The sequence below is a fragment of the Echinops telfairi genome, unplaced genomic scaffold, assembly GCF_000313985.2.
Source record: "Echinops telfairi isolate 266 unplaced genomic scaffold, ASM31398v2 ScPeMD7_3533;HRSCAF=4204_0, whole genome shotgun sequence".
NCBI lineage: Eukaryota > Metazoa > Chordata > Mammalia > Afrosoricida > Tenrecidae > Echinops > Echinops telfairi.
The window spans coordinates 72,878,846-72,897,962 of record NW_022107431.1 but is presented as its reverse complement, the minus strand read 5'-3'; the positions used below and the strand labels follow the sequence as shown (position 1 = coordinate 72,897,962).

The following is a 19,117-nucleotide window of genomic DNA, read 5'->3' as shown; positions in this document are numbered from 1 at the left end:
GTTGTTTTGTAAAAAAAATTTTAAATACATAACTTTGGAAAAAAATTCTTTATTTTGGGTACCCGTATGTTTTATCTTACTTGGAAATGCTACTGCTTACAATTGCTGGTCTGAGTAATGTGCTCAAAGGACATGACAAAGTTCAGAAGTTAAATACGCTCTAAGGCAGTGGTTCTCAATCTTTGGGTCACGACCCCTTTGGGGGTCGAACGACCCTTTCACAGGAGTTGCCCGATTCATAACAGTAGCAAAATTAGTTATGAAGTAGCAACTAAAATAATTTTATGGTTGGGAGGGTCACCACAACATGAACTATATTAAAGGGTCGCATCATCAGGAAGGTGGAGAACCTCTGCTCTAAGGGATAATCTAGTTCTGTAATGGGAGGAAAATAAAGAGAGTGATAGACTGAGGAATTGCTAGGTCTATATTTATAGTTTCTCCTAATTTCAAAATTGTTTTATGAATTAATTTTCTAATATAAGTGGTTCAAATGCACAAAATAGGCAAAAGAGAAAATTCCTCTGTAGTAAATATATCTCTAGCTGAATTTCAATAAATATATTTCATATGACATATTTAGATTTTATCCTTAACATATCCAATAATGGCTAACTGCATAAAAGAAAGAAAAAAAAAAACACAGGCTGATTTTTCTTATGCCACCACCCCCACCTCCCGCCCACAGGCTGATTCTGTATGACTAATCACACAAAAATGCTTGTTCATATCAAAATATCCTCACAGTGACTTATTCTTATAATTACTACTAGAAAGCAATCATGCTAACACTATACTAATTTTCTGTGGCATGCTCATTCTCTGAGAAATAGTAAATTCTTAAGTTATAAATATCTTTAAACTAATATTAAGCATACAATTTACTTCTAAATTGATGTTAAAATAAATTTTAAAAGTAAAAGAAACATATTTCATAATTTGATGGGGCATTTAAAAAATAAATTCCAGTGCTAATATATGCTTCTGAATAAACATCTTTATAATACGATGATATACATGTGTTACTATTTAGCATGGCTCTACTTTTTTAATATAACAGAATTAAAAACCTAAGATTTATATAATAGCACATATATTAGTTTTACTGTAATCTTAATTAAAAATGCTAACTATAACAACAGAGTGTATTTTGTTATTCTCTAGTTTTAACTGTACAGCTAAGAAACTATTTTGTACCATAAAGATACTTAATCTGTCACCACATGAAGAGTTATACTGATCATGAGTATTTCAGCTTGACTGGTACTGAGAGCAACAATTTAAAAAAGTAGATATTAGGATACATAAAAAATGCAAAGTACTGCCTTGTAAATGAAAAATGAAATATTTCATCATTTTACACGTTCAACTTATGCACATGCCAAATACTAGAGTAAATATGAATAAGATTTCAAAGCACTCTGAGTTCCAGGTTCCCAAAATAAAATGAGTACATTTTCTTTATTATTTTTGGTAAATATTATAAGATGAAAATCTAATAAATAGTACCAGCCTCTTTTTATCCCTGTATCTTACAATTAGTCCCTGATTAACAATAAATTTAAAGAATTAAGTACTAAAAAGTTAAAGACTGACAAGGTAACCCAACAGAAGATAATTGAGTATATTTGGGACAACATGTCTTCATAATTGTGAAGAAAATGATACTTTCCTAATAAGTGACAAGCAATCATTAACTTTTATGAAAGTGCTTTCCACAGCTTTTAAAATTGGTAATTCAGCATAATAAAGCAGAAACACTCAATATGCAAAACCCCTAGTCACCCCCAGGTAACCAAAATTCTGCAGATATTGATACATCCTGTACTACGGAAAGCATACCTTCCTTATACAGTATGGTTCAGAGTAAGGCTTCAGGCATACAACTATATTTCTCTAAGGTCACCATTATTGGGGAGCTATCCAGAGTCTGGACACTAATACAATGAAGGCAATAAATATATTGTAAGAAAAAAGAAAAGGAAGAGAAAGAAAAACATGGAAATTAAACCCTAAAATAATTGGCTCCTTTTAATCTGTTTTTCTTACTTATACCACATACCCACAATCCTATTTCTTTGGGCCCAGATGCAAGCAGGACTTAACTGTGTGCTGGCTGCTTTATGTAACCACAGTGATGCATCCACCATGAAATCAAAGTTAAATTGCCATCAGAGCAGAATTTCAGTTTCAGCCCGATATCTAGCAAACTGGGCCACAAGGAATGTGGTTTGCACACGTCTTGTCTCGGATATGTTCTTAGTGCAAGGGAAAAGGTGGCAATGATAATAGAACTACTTTTTTTTAGAAGTATAAATTATTATTTTTAAAGATTGTATAGCAGTTATGCATCCTGATTCTGAAAACTTTCATAGCTCAAAACAAAAGCCCTTTATTGAAAATTAGGTGTTTCAACAGCTACTACACTTTCGTTAATACATTAAGAAACAGGTGGCTGGTGATCTAATGCATACGCTGCCCTATTCTTGCTGAATTTTTCGGACCACTTGCGAGTTAATTCGAGGTAAACACCTGGCTTGTGAGGCCGATAATCCAGGTATACAGCATTACCAGTTCTTTTGGGAACAGCATTTTCAATCTGAGTTCCTTCGTGCCACTCATTAAAAGAAGTGATAGAAATGACACTGGGCCGGGTCTGGAGAGCTGCGCTCAGCGCGGTTTCGTAATACTTCCCGTTGACTCTGTTGCGAGTGTTGTGAGTGTTCCACGGACGGATGCTGGTGTCGATGTATCCTGGGCCCACGCTTGGGATGAATATTAAGTTGTAGCTCTCACAAAAGGCTTTCAGGCTAGCCCAGTTCTGATGTGACGAGCCATAAGTAAAGCCATTGGTGGCGAAATATGTGTAAATTCCATCAAAACCACTGTGAAGAATTTCCAATTTATGTTTCTCGTCTACTAGAAGTGCAATAAACAATCCATCATAAGGAGTATTGCGAATACTCTGAGACCCTGAGGTGGTTAATAAATTGGCCCATTTTTCAGATTTTATGATATAGGAATCATAGACATAAAACATCGGAAGAGCACTGCCTGTCTTAGTCTTGTACCTGTAAAAGGCTGGGTGGCTTCCATATCTAAAACACAAACATATAAAAGCAAAATGAATATTCAGAACTCTCTTTCCATAGACAAAAGCTGATAATGTACAGAAAATGAGCGTAATCAGAGCAACTGAAGCACACTGCTCAACTTCTTTGGAGAATCAGTTATATGAGTGTAATCATCAAAAATGATTGTTTAATTGTATATATTAGGAAATGAGATATTGGGTACATCAAGACATAACCAAACCAGAAATTAATTATTTCACGCTGAGGTTTACAAATGATGACTAATGTCATAAAATTCCCATTAATTTCTACAAGACTACATAAACTACTTTCTGTATTAGTAATAAATGTTCCATTATTGCTGACAAGTTTCTTTGTGAAAGTACAGCATCTGTCACAAAGTATTATCAGTGAAAGTTTTCAACAAAATATAACTGCATTAACTTATTTCCTTGTAATATGTCAAAAATAAATAAAATCATCAAATGCTATAAAAACAGCTCAGATGTCATGTTCTGAAGCTATGTTTTAAAACACAAGTCAACAATCATAAATACTATTAATAAATGTCAAAATAACAAAAAATAAAAAGAGCCTATTTAATATGCAAAGCAGTTCACAATAGCCATATTTAACTATTCATCTATAAAGTAGACTATTAGGACTTCAGGAATATTCTTCCAAATGGCTGTGCCATTTACTACATAACAGTTTACAATTATCTTCTTAAACATGGTGGATCATAAGTTATTAAAATCTTTCAAATATAATTTAAATGTACTCTTCCTAGACCAGTAACAATAACAAGTTGATCCTATAACTAACTATAAATACAGCAGAAACTTACTTGTCTATAATATATTTCACATTTTTATACATGTTATGCTCATCACGATTATTATATGGCTCTATGTGAAAGGTGACCTGAAACAAAAACAACAAAATTGATTAGAGGAAAATTATCTATAACATAAACATAAAAATTAATGTATAACCGATATTTTTATAAATTGACTTAATAATCTTAATAGAACATAAATTTTTATTGAACATATACATTACCAGAGAATTCTGATAGTAATGAAATTCATAAAAGAATTCCTCTGCTAAATAGTATACCAAAGATTGTATGCTTATAGTTCAGTTAATCTTCCTAACAACTGAAGAAGGTAGTTACTATTACTACTGCCATTTTCTAAATGAGGCAATTATAGCTAAATACCAACCCACCCCAAATCTAATGCCATCTGGTTGATTCCAACACAGTTGATCTATTCCTTAGGGTTTCCTGAAGCATAAATCCTTTTTTGAGAGCAGACAGACTTAACTTACTCCTTGCAGTGTGGATGAAGGGTTTGATACGCTGACCTTGCACTTAGCAGCCCAATACTTAATTCACCTCAGTAATTTGCTCAAGGTCATAAAGCTGTGGAGAAGTCATCTGAATTGAGAACTGACATTCTCATACTGGGCATTCTTCATCTTACACACTTATTTTTCTTAAAAAGAAAGATATAAAGCCAAACAGTGTGAAATCTGGAAGGGATTTTTTTTTTTTTGCCCCCAGTAAGTTTACATTTAAATAGAGTCAAGAACAAATTTATTTAAAGGGCAAATCCTTCTATATCATTAAAACAACGATTAAAAATACTGTGTATTTTCATACAACAATTGTTAAAGCTGTAATTTGTATAAAGGGGATACTTGTCAGAGCAGGAAATTTCAAATATATTTCACAAATAAAGAGTATCAGAAAGTAGTTAAGTTTGCATCCCGTCCACGGCAGAACACTTAGGAGAGCTGTAAAACAGCCTAATCCAGTGCTAGCTCCCAAAATTGCCTGAATATGCAAAAGAACTCAGAATCAATATACAGAAAAAATAATACATATTAGTATTAAAATGGACAATACATCATTTTAAAACTGGAGTTATTGATATAATGGTTATACTATAGTAGAAATTAGAATAAAATATTTAAATATATTAAGTACAGATCTAATTTTTTTAAAACTATGAGCAGGTTAATTACACCAGATAAAATGATTTATGGTTGGTAAAATCATTTTGCATGCCACTTCTAGTATCCTTAATATTTGTAAGACTACACGTATCTTCACTTTATTTATATGTTTACTAACTGAACAGCCACCGAAGTGTTAGTGACAATCTAATAACTTATTCATCCCGTTTCCAGGTTAGGCTCCAGGCTCTAGGAAATACTTCGGGGACTGAGGCTGTTCTGGCCTTGCAATATGAAACCATTGCTTTCAATGGCCCAATGAAAGTGAAAGGCATTTTACATGGGTCAGTTCTCCTAGTTTTCACAGAATCAGCTCAAAAGTAAGAAAGCATTTAGTGAAAAATATCATTTTCTACTTACAGTAAAGTGAGATTATGGAGACGTTTTTGTCAGTAACAAAGGAAGTCAAGTTCATTTCTGCAGTATATTGTTAGTATTGCCGATGTGGCTTGTTTTTTCGGCAGCTCTGATATTTCCTTTCTAATTTCCAGTGAAAGAACGATTGGCAAGGGTAGAGCTATTTTCATCCTCTTATGTTAGCTTGGGCTAGTGCTCCCTCTGATGCAGCATTGCTATTTTCTCAGATTCCATTTTTATATACAAAGGATATCATATTCAAGACAATATCTGATTTCAAATGAAATTTGCTTTTAAAGATATAATTTATAAATGGCATTCTTTTGTCATAGTCTGAAGATCAATATATTTCCAGTTAGTGCAAAAAGCCATTACTGATAAAGAAAAATATTTGACCATTTTGCATTAGCTATTCTTAACTTAAATGCGATATAATTACTTACTTTTCAGGTTTAATCAATATTGGGATTTAATCCCTATTTTTCTCTTCCTTTTAGAAAACTCTGTAATATTAATATGTAAGTATGTTTTAAGTTTTAAGTAGTGATCATAAAATCAGTGTTAAGTTTTAAGTAGTGATCATAAAATCAGTTTCCACTCCATGCTAATAAATGCTGACCTTGCCTGTTTCTTCTTCACATTAAAGCCAAAGTAAATTGTCCAAAGTGCAAAATATCCATATTCTTTTTTTCTCTAATACCTCTAACTCCGCTCCTCACCTTCACCCTTGGATGCATACTGGGGGTGAGTTTATCTACATTTATGTGGTATAACATACTCCTACTTTTCTCTGTCTTAGTTTATAACCTCCAGTAGATTGCAAAGTCCATAAAAGATACAGATAATTTTTTAAATTATTATAAAAATTATATCATAACATTTTCCAATTCAGTGATGTACAATTGATATAAATTACACTGTATTGTGCAACTAACATCCACATTTGCAATAATTGTATTTTGCAACCCACAGTCAATGCTAGCTTTCTTAACACCATACATAAACACTGCTTCCTAAACAATGGCTTCCCTTAATTTTTTTGTCCTACCCTAGTAGTCACTTGTAATCTCCCTTTTCTCATTATTTCATATTTTTTAAAGTCCCTATTTTATCAAGTAAAAACCCAGGGACAAGGGAACAACGAGTGATCTAAAATCAATGGCAAGGAGTACATAGGATGCCTGTTGGGGTTTGATCAAGGGCAACATAGCTGAGAGGAAATACTGAAACCTAAATGAAAGCCTAACATGATAGTGGAATAAGAGGAAAGTACAAGGAAATAGAGGAAAGAACTAAGGGACAAAAGACATTTATAGAGGTCTAAATACAGGCATGTACACATGTAAATATATTTATTTATAACGATAGGAAAATAGATCTATGTACATACATTTATATGTTAAGTATTAAGGTAGCACACAGACATTAGGCCTCTACTCAAGTACTCCTTCAACGCAGGAACACTTTGTTCTAATAACCTGGCATTCATGATGCTCACCTCCTGGGCAAGATCGCTGAAGACAAAATGGATACATAAGCAAATGTGGTGAAGAAAGCTGATGGTGCCCAGCTATCAAAGATATGACGTCTGGGGTCTTAAAGGCTTGAAGATAAACAAGCGGCCATCTAGCTGAGAAGCAACAAAGCCCCAGGGAAGAAGCACACCAACCTGTGTGATCATGAGGTGTTGATGGGATCAGGTACAAGGTATCAAAGATCCAGAACAAAAAAATCTTATCAAGGTCAAAGGGGAACATGGAGCGGGGGCCCAAAGCGAATCTGTAGACAATTCGACATCCCCTTACAGAAGGGTCACAAGGAAGAGATGAGCCAGTCAAGGTGCAGTATAGCACTGATGAAACACACAACTTTCCTTGACTTCTCTAAAGCTCTCCCCACCCACCACTTCCACTATTATGAACCCAATTCTAGTTTACAAATATGGCTAGACCAGAGCATGTACACTGCTACAGATAAGAGCTCCCAACACTGGGAATCCAGGAGAATTAAACCCCTCAGGACCAATAATGAGAGTAGCAATACCAAAAGGTAAGGGTAACATGGGGGGAGAAAGGGAGAACTGATCAGGATGATCATATCAACCCCATCCCACGGGGATGGACAACAAAATAATGGGTAAAAGGCAAACGGTTGGTTTAAGACATGAAAAAAAAAATTATCAAGGGTTCATGAGGAAGGGAAGGTGGGGGAGGGAGGGGGTAAATGAGGTGATACCAAGGGCTGAAGTAGAAAGAAAATGTTTTAAAAACGATGATGGCAATATATGTACAAATGTACTTGACAAAATGGATGGATGTATGGATTGTGATAAGAGCTGTAAGAGCCCCCAATAAGGTGAATAATTTTTGAAAATTTCTCAAGGTTCATTAATTTTGCTTTCATTTCTCTTAATAGCTGAACAATAGCCCATTGCATGAGTATATGATACATTATTTTCATCCATTTATCTGTACATGGACAATTATTGCTCCACCTTTTGACTCCTGTGACTATGCTGCAATAAACATTGGTGCAGATCTCTCTCTTTGTGTTCCTGTTTTTAAATCTTGTGATAATACCACTGAGTAGAATTTCTGGACCATAGGGTCGTTCTATGGAACTTTTGTGGTGCAGTGGGTTAAACACAGGGCTGTTAACCACAAGGTTGGAGATTCAAAGCAACCAGCAGCTCCAATAGAGAACGTCACGGGGCTGTGTTCCTGTAAAGACTTATAGTCTTAGAAATTCTATGGATCAATTCTACCCTGTCCTTCAAAGCTACTGAGTTAGAATCGACTCACTGGCTGTGGGTATCTAAGAGCAGTAGTTCTGAATAAGTCCTGGTCGTGCAGAGGGGAAGGGCTCAGCTGGTCCCTCAAAGGCCGTTTGGACCTATCAGCTATTTCCCATGAGAAAGGTGTGGCAGTCCACTTCTGTAAAAAGGTACAGTCTTGGAACACTATAGTCCTCCTATGTCCCACAGCGTCATCCAGAATTGGAATAGACTTCTCAGCAACAGACCAGAAGACAGTTCTATGTTTACCTTTCTGAGGAACCACCACGACATTTTCAGGGGTAGCTGCACACTGTGCAATCCCACTAGCAATAGAGACCCCCACCCACAGCCATCACATCTACTTCAACTGATAATGATTGAAAGGAGACAGCTGAACTACCCCTCTGGGTTTCTAAGGCTGTAAATCTGAGAGCAGAAAGGGTTATGTGTTTGTTGGCTACTAACAGGCTAACTACAAGGTTAGCAGTTCTAAACCACTAGCCACTCTGAGGGAAAGAGATGAAGCTTTCTACCCAAGTAACAATTTACAGTCTTGGAAACCCACAGGGGCAGTTATCTGTCCTATGGGGTGGCTATCAGTTGGAATCGACTCGATGGCAATGATTTACAGAGTATAAAACATTTTTTTCTTTCAAATAACAATGTAGCACTTAGAAAATCTGCTATATTTCAGATGACAATGAAAATTTCAATAACTTCCAAAAATGGAAATAACAGTTCACATTCATTAATCATAATGCAAGACAAAACATGGAATTGGTAGCATTTTTTGTCACTGATACTGCTGCCTATGATTTAAAGCATTCTCTTAAATTACTCTTGATGTTAATAAATCAAAATTGCAATTACAAAGTATTTACCAACTAATACTTATTAAAGTACAATATAATGAAAACTAATGAGCTATGGCCAAAGCTTAACTATGAGACAAATTCACATAACATGAAAGATAATAAAGGGAAAACATGTTCAATTTAAGTACAGAGTGAAGAGTAAGCAAACCCATGTTAAGAGTAAGAAAAAAAAACCTAGTGATTAATGTCAAATTAATATATTAGAACGATTAAATTACTTAAAATAGAGTTGATGAATTGAAGGCTATTTTGGGAGGAGCTATGCAAATCAATAGTACTCAAATAGGGGAAAAAACAGTTTATTTCCTTGCTGAGACTAGCAAGTAAAAGGAAATGTTACTAATAGACCCATTTTACATTTAAGATTTTAGACATGGTCAGGTATGCAAATCCACTACAGGCCTGTTTCTCAACATTAAGCCCATAATATTTTTATTCATCTTTTCCTATTGTATTGTTTTATAACTTCAAGTAATTCAAGTATGATATTGTCATCAAATAATTTTCTTCATATCAGCAAGTGAAAGTTTTCCATTCTTTCTAAAAATTGGATGCTGTATTATGTAATTTAAAAAAAATCACTGCTCACCAACAAGAGTAAAACTGAAAATCACAGAAACATTCCACAAGTAGAAGCATCTTATGGCTGCATCAGTTGTCATATGCAAGTGCCAAGAATTGCTGAATGTGGCTCTCCTAGCCAGACTCTTGGCTCCCACCTTTTCCGCATGGGTCTGGTAAAAAGGTGGGGCAAGATACCGATAAGGATTTGCCTCTGGTGAGTAACTGGACCAAAATTCCCTGAGTGGCATCTGCTGTGTATAAAATGAGCTAAGAAGCAAGACGCAGGATCTCTGCCTGCAAGAGCTAGGAATGGAGCGAAGTCCTGTGAATCCGTGATTTCTGCTATAACAGAGGTGCAGCAGCAGAACCAGGAGCCAGAGCATGGAACAAAATAATGGGCTTCCCAACCCACCGAGCAAGCACAATGGAGCACTTTTGTGCAGCAGGTTGGCTGCAGAGTGGGGTTCCTCCAGGCACTTCCTTCTGGGAGATGAGCTTGCTGACCCAAGGTTCTCAGGCAGAAGGCCTTCAGGTTAGGGCATTTATTAACGGACTTGAAAAAACTTTTCAATATGCTCCGATAAACAACTCAAGTCTGAGCATTTCTCATCTGCATTAAACTTGTAAATTTCCTTAATAAACCCTTTAATCATGAATTTTGTCTGAATTTTGTGTAGCCATTACAATGACTATTAGAACCCAGAGAGGTAATAAAATAGAACATTGAGACTACACATCTTATATTTGAGGGAAAAGCCAAGATGAACGGCTAATCTAAGATTCCAGACTTATTCAGTAAACTAGCTCTCTGGTCACATGGTTCCCAGTCTATTAGAAAGTCCCTACCTGCACGTGCTGACGTGGTTGTTAGGTGCCATCGAGTCAGTTCCGACCTACAGGGACGCTAAGCACAACAGAACAAAAGATTCAAGGTCTTGCGCCATCCTCACGACTGCTAGTACACCTGAGCCCACTGTGGCAGAAATGGGTTGATTCCATCTCCTGAGAGCCTCCCTCATTTTCACTGCCCCTCCACTTTAACAAGCACGATGTCCGTCTCAGGGACTAGTCTCTCCTGACAACATGTATCAAGTATGTGAGATGAAGTCTTGTCGTCCTTGCCTCTAAGGAGTATTCTGGCCATGTTTCTTCCGAGAGATTTGCTTGTCTCTTTAGCAGACCATTGTACTGTCAACATTCTTCCCCAGCACAATTCAAATGAATCGATTCTTCTTTGGTCTTCCTTATTCAGTGTCCAACTTTCACATGCCTACGAGGCGATTGGAAACATCATGCCTTAGAGCCTTAGATCAGGCGTCCCTTCGTCCTCAAAGTGGCATCCGTGATTCTCAATCCTCTCAGCAGCAGATTTACCCAATGCAAAACATCTTTTGATCTCTTGACGACTGCTTCCATGAGTACTGATTGAGGAGCCAAGAACGACAAAATCCTTGAGAACTTCAATCATTTCTCCATTTATGTTACCTATGGGCCCCGTTGTGAGGGTTTTGGTCTTCTTTACATTGAGCTGTAATCCATGCTAAAGGCTGCAATCACTGATCATTACCAGCAAGTGCTTCAAGTCCTCTATTCTTTCAGCAAGCAAGGTTGTGTCACCTGCATATTGTAAGTTGTTAATAAGCCTTCCTCCAATTCTGTTGCTACATGCTTCTTGATATAGTCCATCATCTCTGATTATTTGCTCAGCATACAGATTGAATAAGTTTGGTGAGGAGATACAACCCTAATATCTTTCCTATTTTAATCCATGCAGAATTCCCTTGTTCTGCCTCTTGATCCATGAGAACAAAAGACACATTGCACTGGGTAAATATGTCCCTAGAGAAGGACAGCATGGTTGGCAAAGTTGAGAGACAGCAAAAAAGAGGAAAACTCTAGGCAAGAAGAGTTGACCCAGGAGCTGCAACAATGGGCTCATGGAAGAGCAACTGTGAGGATGGTGCAGGACCAGGTGGTGTTTCATTCTGTTGTACACAGAAGTCATGACAGTTTTCAACAGACTCAAGGCACCTAACAGTAACCACCACCTTTATCTATAATTTTTAGAAAACAATAGTGGAGCATGTTCCAAATATTTTGAGCTTAACATAAAATCTAAAACGCAGTGAGAGCCAGTGTGTTTAAAACCACTCCACAGACAATTGGTGGTCGGAATCTTTGCTCTTCAACCACTGCTGCTCACCCCATGCGCTCCTTTCATACACAAGCTTAAACAAAGAAAAGGTAAACCTTGGTTAAAACTTTAGCACTTCTTCGTTTTACGTTTAAAGACCTTCCTGAAAGTAATGACATAACCACTTTTTTTTGACTTTTGAAAGTCTCTTCCTCCTCCGTTCCAGAATTATAGCAGGGCCTGGACAGAAGAGTTGCCTTTGGGCAGGCTGTGGAAGATAAATCACATTGCTTATCTAGCCTTAGATCAGGTGCCAGTACCTTGCAGGCCTGCCTATTCTTGGATTTTCAATGCCAGTGGGAATGCACTGAATCTCACTACGGGGCATAACTGAAGCCAATTTGTCCTAGTCAGCAAATTTGAGAGAGGCTGTCTTAGCTTCAGGATTGTAAAGCAAAAATGACACTCTATGGAAAGGAACTGAAACATATTTGCTTATTTAGTTATTCCCCTCGCCCCCAACTCCATTTCTATTCCCCAGTAACTACTGTGCCCTTAAGTCATAAAATAAAATGAAAACAAAAGTAATTTTTTTCAGATTTTCATTTGTAATTTAAATGTTTCAGTAGTGACTCACAGTATTTCTTATGGAGTTCAACTATCAGTACTAGCCAAACCAAATTGCTGTCCACAAAGACATAAAACAGCAAGACGCTGCAGAGCAAAAAGACTGAGCCTTAACAGGATGTGAGAACTCTGGGCAATGGTCCCCTAGTTAAAAGGCACTCTGAATCAATTAAGATTTGCAAGCATTGCCTTGAAACACAAAGGAAACTTGAATAAATATGAGCAATCTGAAAATAAGTAAGTATTAATAGAAAGTATGATTGCTCAAAGTCATGAAACAGCAGAGAAGTTAATCATAAACCGAAGTATCCAGTCTCCTAAACAAGATCATGAATAAATATTACTTCAGTACCTGATTTAAAATTATTCTTGATTTATATTTTATATTTTCATATACAGTGCCTTGTTTCTGGACTTGATTATGTCACTGACCTCATAAGTCTCACACTGCAATCTTAAATTCTGTCATTTTACTGTAAATTTTGGCATCCAAGAAAGCAAGTTTTCCTTCATGAATAAACATTTAAAAAGCAAATGCTACTTTATTTTAACCATATTTATAAATGTTGTGATTAGTTTGTGTAAGTCTATCTTAAAACTTTCATTAGGATTTTTAACTGAGATAACAATGAATATAAAAATAAATAAATAAAATAAACATCGATTAAGAAAATGGTCATTTTTGCAACATTGAATTTTCCTATCAAAATCGTTTCCCTTTAGAAATCTTTCAGATCGTATATTAATATCATAAGTTTATTCCTATATTGTTATTTTAACTTCATTATACTTTATTCACACTATTCTATCAAATTTTTTTCTTCTAAAATATAGGAATCCTGTTAATATCTATAAGTTGTTGTTTTTTAATCCCAGTTACCTTACCGACTAATTTTTCTAATAGTTTTTATATAATTTTATGGGTTTTCTTGATAGTTATCATTTACAAAAAAATCTTAAATTTTATTTAGGTTTTTCATTCTTTTTTAGTCACACTGCTCTGCATAGAATCTCCAGTCCTAAAAAATACTGATACTAGAAGCACTCTTGTTTTGATATTGATTTAATAGACATCACAACACAATCCATTAAGTATGGTATTCAATATAGATTTCTATAACATACCTTTAAGGTAGGAAATTATAGAACTATATTAGTCTTTAGTTATCAAGAGTTTTATTAGTAATAAATCTTTGTTGTTTGAGTCTCAATTTTTCTCTATTCAATAGGGTAACCATGTTTTTCTTTCTTTTAAATACTCAATGTACCATAAATACTCGAGTATAAGCCGACCCGAATATCTGCCGAGGCACCTAATTTTACCACAAAAACTGAATTAAAAATGTGCTGAAAAACTAGGCTTATACACAAGTATATGCGGTAGCTTTATTTACATTACCTAACATGTAAATAATAAAGGTTCACTGATAAAGGTTCTGAGTGGTTGTTTTTATTATTGTTTCCATATTACAGATAAGGAAGCTGAGGTATAAGAGTTATTTAGTAAGTAGTTGAGCAATAATTGGAATATAGGTTATTCGGATTCAGATTTGATACTCTTGGGACCATTTAGATCCATGCTAATGACTATTTCTTTTCTAAGTTTCCTTTAGGAATGTGTATCTGTATTCACTAGTGACACCAGCTACACTCTTCATTGTGCGATCATTGGTTACTTTTACAATCAGGATTGTGCTACTATAGAATACATTTAAAAGCTCTCTGTGGTAACTGAAAGTTCCCAAGATGACCACAATTATTCCTACTTCTTGGAATACACATGGTAGTAGTTCCTTCTTCTATTAGTTTATCAGTAATAAATAAATAGAACCAGGTAGAACGTCACTTTAAAGATAGGTTTAAAAAAAAGACTGCAGCTTCTATACTGGACTCTCTTTTGGATCACTCAAAGGCAAATGCCGTATGTATTGGGGAGACTAGGCATCCTTGGTGAAGAAGCCCCCCAGGGTGAAGAACTGAAATCCCAATTCTAAAAGATGCAAGGAGGTGAGCCCTGTCAAAAGCCATATGGGATTGAAAGTGGATCCTTCAACTTTCAGCTGACAGTTGTGCAAAGTGACAGGATCACAGCAACCAGATGAAAGATCCCAGACAGACCCACCCAGCTAAGCCATTCTTAGATGCCTACTTCCGAGAAATTGTGTGATATCAAGTGCTGTGTTTTCAGCTGCCAAGTTTGGGAGTAACCTGCCACATAGCCATAGATAATTAGTGTACTTTCTATTATATAGCAGTATCATGAGAAGCAACTGTTGGTGGAGGGTTGCTGAGAACCTGTCAGTTATCCAAAACAGGTTCGTTGGGAAGATAAATATATTATGGCTCTTTAATTTTTCCCCTAAGATAGTGAATTCGTATTTTCAACCTCATACACTAAAAAGTTTAATTTTTCATGTATTTTCCCACAAAACTGTCCATTTCTTTTATCTTTGAATATGCTGATATATAATTTTAAAAAACTTTCTGCAACCATAAGTAGATTTCCTTTTTATTTTAGATTTCATTTTCAGGGCTCAAGCAGAAAGAAAATGTTTTGAGAATGATGATGGCAACAAATGTACAAATATGCTTGACACAATGGATGGATGGATGGATTGTGATAAGAGTTGTACGAGTCCCCAATAAGATGATTTTTTAAATATTTCAATTTTATACATATTTAGAAGTCATTTAGGCATATAAACCCTTGCTTATTTCTAATAAATATATGAATGCTAAATTTGATAAGAGTAACCTACACAAGGTTTCATATTTGGTGTTCATATTAATTTTTTTAACTTCCTTTATGAAATATAATATTATTAAAAGAAAAATCCCAAGTCTTTATATTCAAACCGAAGTCCCTATTTCATAGTAAACTTTAAATTAAAATACCAATTTTTATTACTATTTTCTTCTCCAAAAGAATTTGCTTGATATAGCTTAAAAATAAAATTAAATACCTTCAGATTATATTTATGAGCTTTATCCAAAATAGTCGGTACTAAGTCATCAGTAGGTTCTCCATTCTCATCACTTGAAGCAGGTGGGTACCAGGACAGGGCTAGAACACCTAATGAAAAAGATGATTAAAAAGAGGAAGAAGGAAGGAACAGAGAGGACTATAGGTATTCTAGAAAAGGCAGAAAGAGTACTAAATAGTCAACAATTAAAAGAACAAATAAAACATTCTCATAGTAATTTGCTCTGTTATCTTATTTTCAGGCAAAATACAGGAACTTCACTCTTATGTGTACTCAATTACTTAGTAACTTTACATTAGTCATTAATATTTTCACAGAAGATTCAAAATAAGTGAAAAATCCCTCCCTGTATTGCATAACTGTTTAAATGATTTTTTTTAAACTGCCAGAAATATAAGCCTGTATGAAAATTACGAATTAGAAAATGAATGCTTGGAATCAACTAATTTACAGGCCTATGTCTATCAATACAATTACAGTTTAGTTGAAACAATAATCTATAAACACTAGGCCAATGTTAAGCTGATACATTCTACAAAACATGTAAAAAAGGAGTAATATTAATTCAACACAATCTCTAACAGAATAAAGATCTCTCAACTAAGTGTACAGAGTCAGTAATACTCTATTAATTACCCAATGTTAATTCAAGATAATAAAATTACAGATCAGTATCGCTTATGATCCTGGTCACAAACAGATGTCCCTTTAAAATATTAGCAAATAGAATTGAATAAGGTATAAAAAGCATAATAAATCATTATCAAGTTGGTCTGATTAAAATAATGCAAAGCTGGTTCAATATCTAATAAATCAATGAGTCATCACATTAACAACTGAAGGAAGAAAATAAGACCAGCTTATCTGATTTCCAAAGCTATTACAAAGCTATGATAAACACAGTGTGGGAGAAATTACTTATTGTGTCTGCGCAGATGATTTTGCAATTCTCTTGTCTATAGCTCTCTCCTTAGCTCTGCCCTGCATGCACGCTTGCTTTGCAAGGTTTATAGATTCTTTTCCAAGAGAAAACACAAGATGTAGCCTGAACCTAGTATTCAGTGAAACTTTTTTAAAACCAAGTTTTATTGGCACATAATTCACATATCATACAATTAAATACTTCAGTCATTCAATGACATCAATGTGAGTTGTACCATCACCACCACATCTATCTTAAAGGACCCCTCACCACCCATGGTCACATCCTTTAAACTTAACTGTTCAATCTCTATCAGTTCTAGGGCCCCCTCTTCCCCTTCTGCCCTCACAGTTCACTCCTGAAATCTCCCTGCCCTCCTTACAACCCATCCCCACCCCTGCATTCCCTATAACACCTTGTATTAGTTATTATCATTATACATCCACACCCCTCCTTTGCTCCACAGCTGGGAAACCCAACAGAAAACAGTGCAAGACGAATTGCACTAAGGCGGTAAGAATAAGATCATATTAAAATAAAGGCAAAAATACAAATATTGTGTAAGTGGGAAAAGACTCCAATCAATGTTCCAAAAGCCAGGGGAAATTTTTTTTGTCATGGGACAACTAAAATACCTGCCCCTAGCACTAATTCAGGTCGTGTCTATCGGGAGGACAACTGCCCTGGTACCAAGTTTGATCCAGCATAATCAGGAATACAATGGTCTCTACCTGATATTAAGGCTGTTAGGGACTCTTGCCTTGGCAAGAGTGGATCTGCCAGCAGCTTGGTCTGACTAGATACTCTACAGATGAGTTTTAGGCTCCCACGGGCCTCCAAAACGTGTTCATAATTTTAGCTCTAATAACATTGAACAGCAAGGCCGAAACCAGGATGTGGGTAGCAACTTTGCTTTGGCCAGGTGTCTCTGAGAGACAGCTATGCAAAAATGAGCCCTAATCATAGTTTGTTAAAACTGCTTCAGGGCTGGGGCCCCTTCCTCCTAATAAGAACCTGTAAGATCTGTGGCTAGTGGCTAGGGGTTGTTTTTCCTTTGTTCCTGCTGCAAAAGGATGCACAAGCCACCGCTTGCCTTTGTTATCCACCTGGCTCTGGAAGACAAAGGGTGTTATAGATCTTTTCCCTACTTAGCATTGAACTTTGCAATTAAGAGTAAAACAGTTCTTCACCTGGGTCCTCTTTGATTCACCTCTTCATTGTTTCCAAAATCACCTCAATCACTAATGTTTGCATGTCTCGCTTGTGAGGCACATGCGCATCTTTTTCTACTGACTGTGCAGTACCAACTGAAAATCATATCCTTTATAAACAAGCATGTACATTTCAGGATGATCACAAAGATTAAAAGTTCAGAGTAAAGTCCCCAAACAAAATATATCTGATTGGTATTAAAAGTCTAATGTTATGGAGCTAGGATAGTGTTCCTAACATAAAACTGGAAAAACTAGATTCCAGCACTAAAAATTAATTAGAAATACAGGTGTTCTCATTTTATAAGCATAAAAACTATTTATCATAAATGACAAACTTCAACAAAAAGTACAATGTACATGAAAAAGCTGGAAAACAACACACTGCCAAGAAACAAAGCAATCAACAGAAACAGATTAAGAATCTACAGAAATATTACAGGTGTTGATGCCACAATCAGTCAACAATTATGTAAGTTAATTTAAGAAGCATGTAGTTATTCTAAAAAGAGGAACAAAGGTATGTGCATTTACACTTTAAAAATCTAGTTCATTTTATTATAATTTCCATTTCTTCTACTACTTGCATGTACAATTTTTTAAGGGACTCGAAAATATTGTAACCTTAGGAAACCAAATCTAATTTCAGAAAATAGTCTAAAGTTGATATCCATCTAGAACTTCTGAAACACCAATGACAAAAACTAGAAACAAACTATGGAATGTGATTTGTTCCTTTTTGTCCGCAACATCTAGCACAATTTTGGGACATGGTAGAAATCAATATAGTTTTAGTGTTAAACTGAGAGATGGTAATTTTAAAGACGTGGGATAAATTATGCTTGGCTAAGTGTAAAGAGTTTTCTATCACTACTGGATTAGCAGAAATTTAACAGCTTAAAGTATTACACATTTATTTTACTACAGGCTTGAGAATTAACTGGGCAAATGTCAAAATTTCAAACTGGACAGTATTCATTTCTGAAGGCGCAAGGTAAGAATGTTTCCTTGTCATCCCCAGTTCTAGAAGCCAAAACATTCCTTAGATTCCAAGGATGCAATATAAAATCTTGTGAATATGTTGATGATAGCTCATGATTTTTTTTTTCCCCAAGAGTCATGAAAACAAATAATCTCTATGGAATCTTTAGACTCGAGATGTAAATACAAGGGCGAGACCATGTAGTATGTAATCCTTTACATAAAGAAACAAAAATCATGCAAAAATATGAGGCTTCAATTATCTCCCCGATAATCTTAAAAGTATGATTGTAGTTTAAACATAATATTTATTTTATTTTAATTTCATCATCTCCTAGGAAAATTAAAAGATTGGACCATTAGAATTTATACAACCTAAGCCTTTAACTTTAAAAGGATAAAATCACCCGCTGGTGCTATGCAATAAGGCTGTGAAGGGTAATGTAACTTACGAATAGTAAGGACATATAGATCAAGGAAAAATATGAATGTTGCAGATAAAGTCAAGGCATAGTCAATCACATGGCAATTTAATGATCCTTTTTAAATTTAATATCTTCTTCAATTTGAGATATGCCTGAGTTAGCATG

General features: G+C 35.3%; 1 protein-coding gene across 1 annotated transcript in view; it reads right to left on the bottom strand.

Annotated features, from left to right (window-relative positions):
* Nucleotides 1-286: 286 nt before the first annotated feature.
* The window catches only part of MANEA (mannosidase endo-alpha), a 32,871-nt gene continuing 14,040 nt past the window's right edge, over nt 287-19,117 (bottom strand). The window contains exons 3-5 of the mRNA XM_004710913.2: nt 15,393-15,502; nt 3,922-3,998; nt 287-3,098 (exon numbers count right to left, since the gene is read on the bottom strand). Of these exons, the coding sequence (XP_004710970.1) occupies nt 2,441-3,098; nt 3,922-3,998; nt 15,393-15,502 (845 nt within the window). The 3' untranslated portion in view covers nt 287-2,440. The remainder of the gene's footprint in view (nt 3,099-3,921; nt 3,999-15,392; nt 15,503-19,117) is intronic.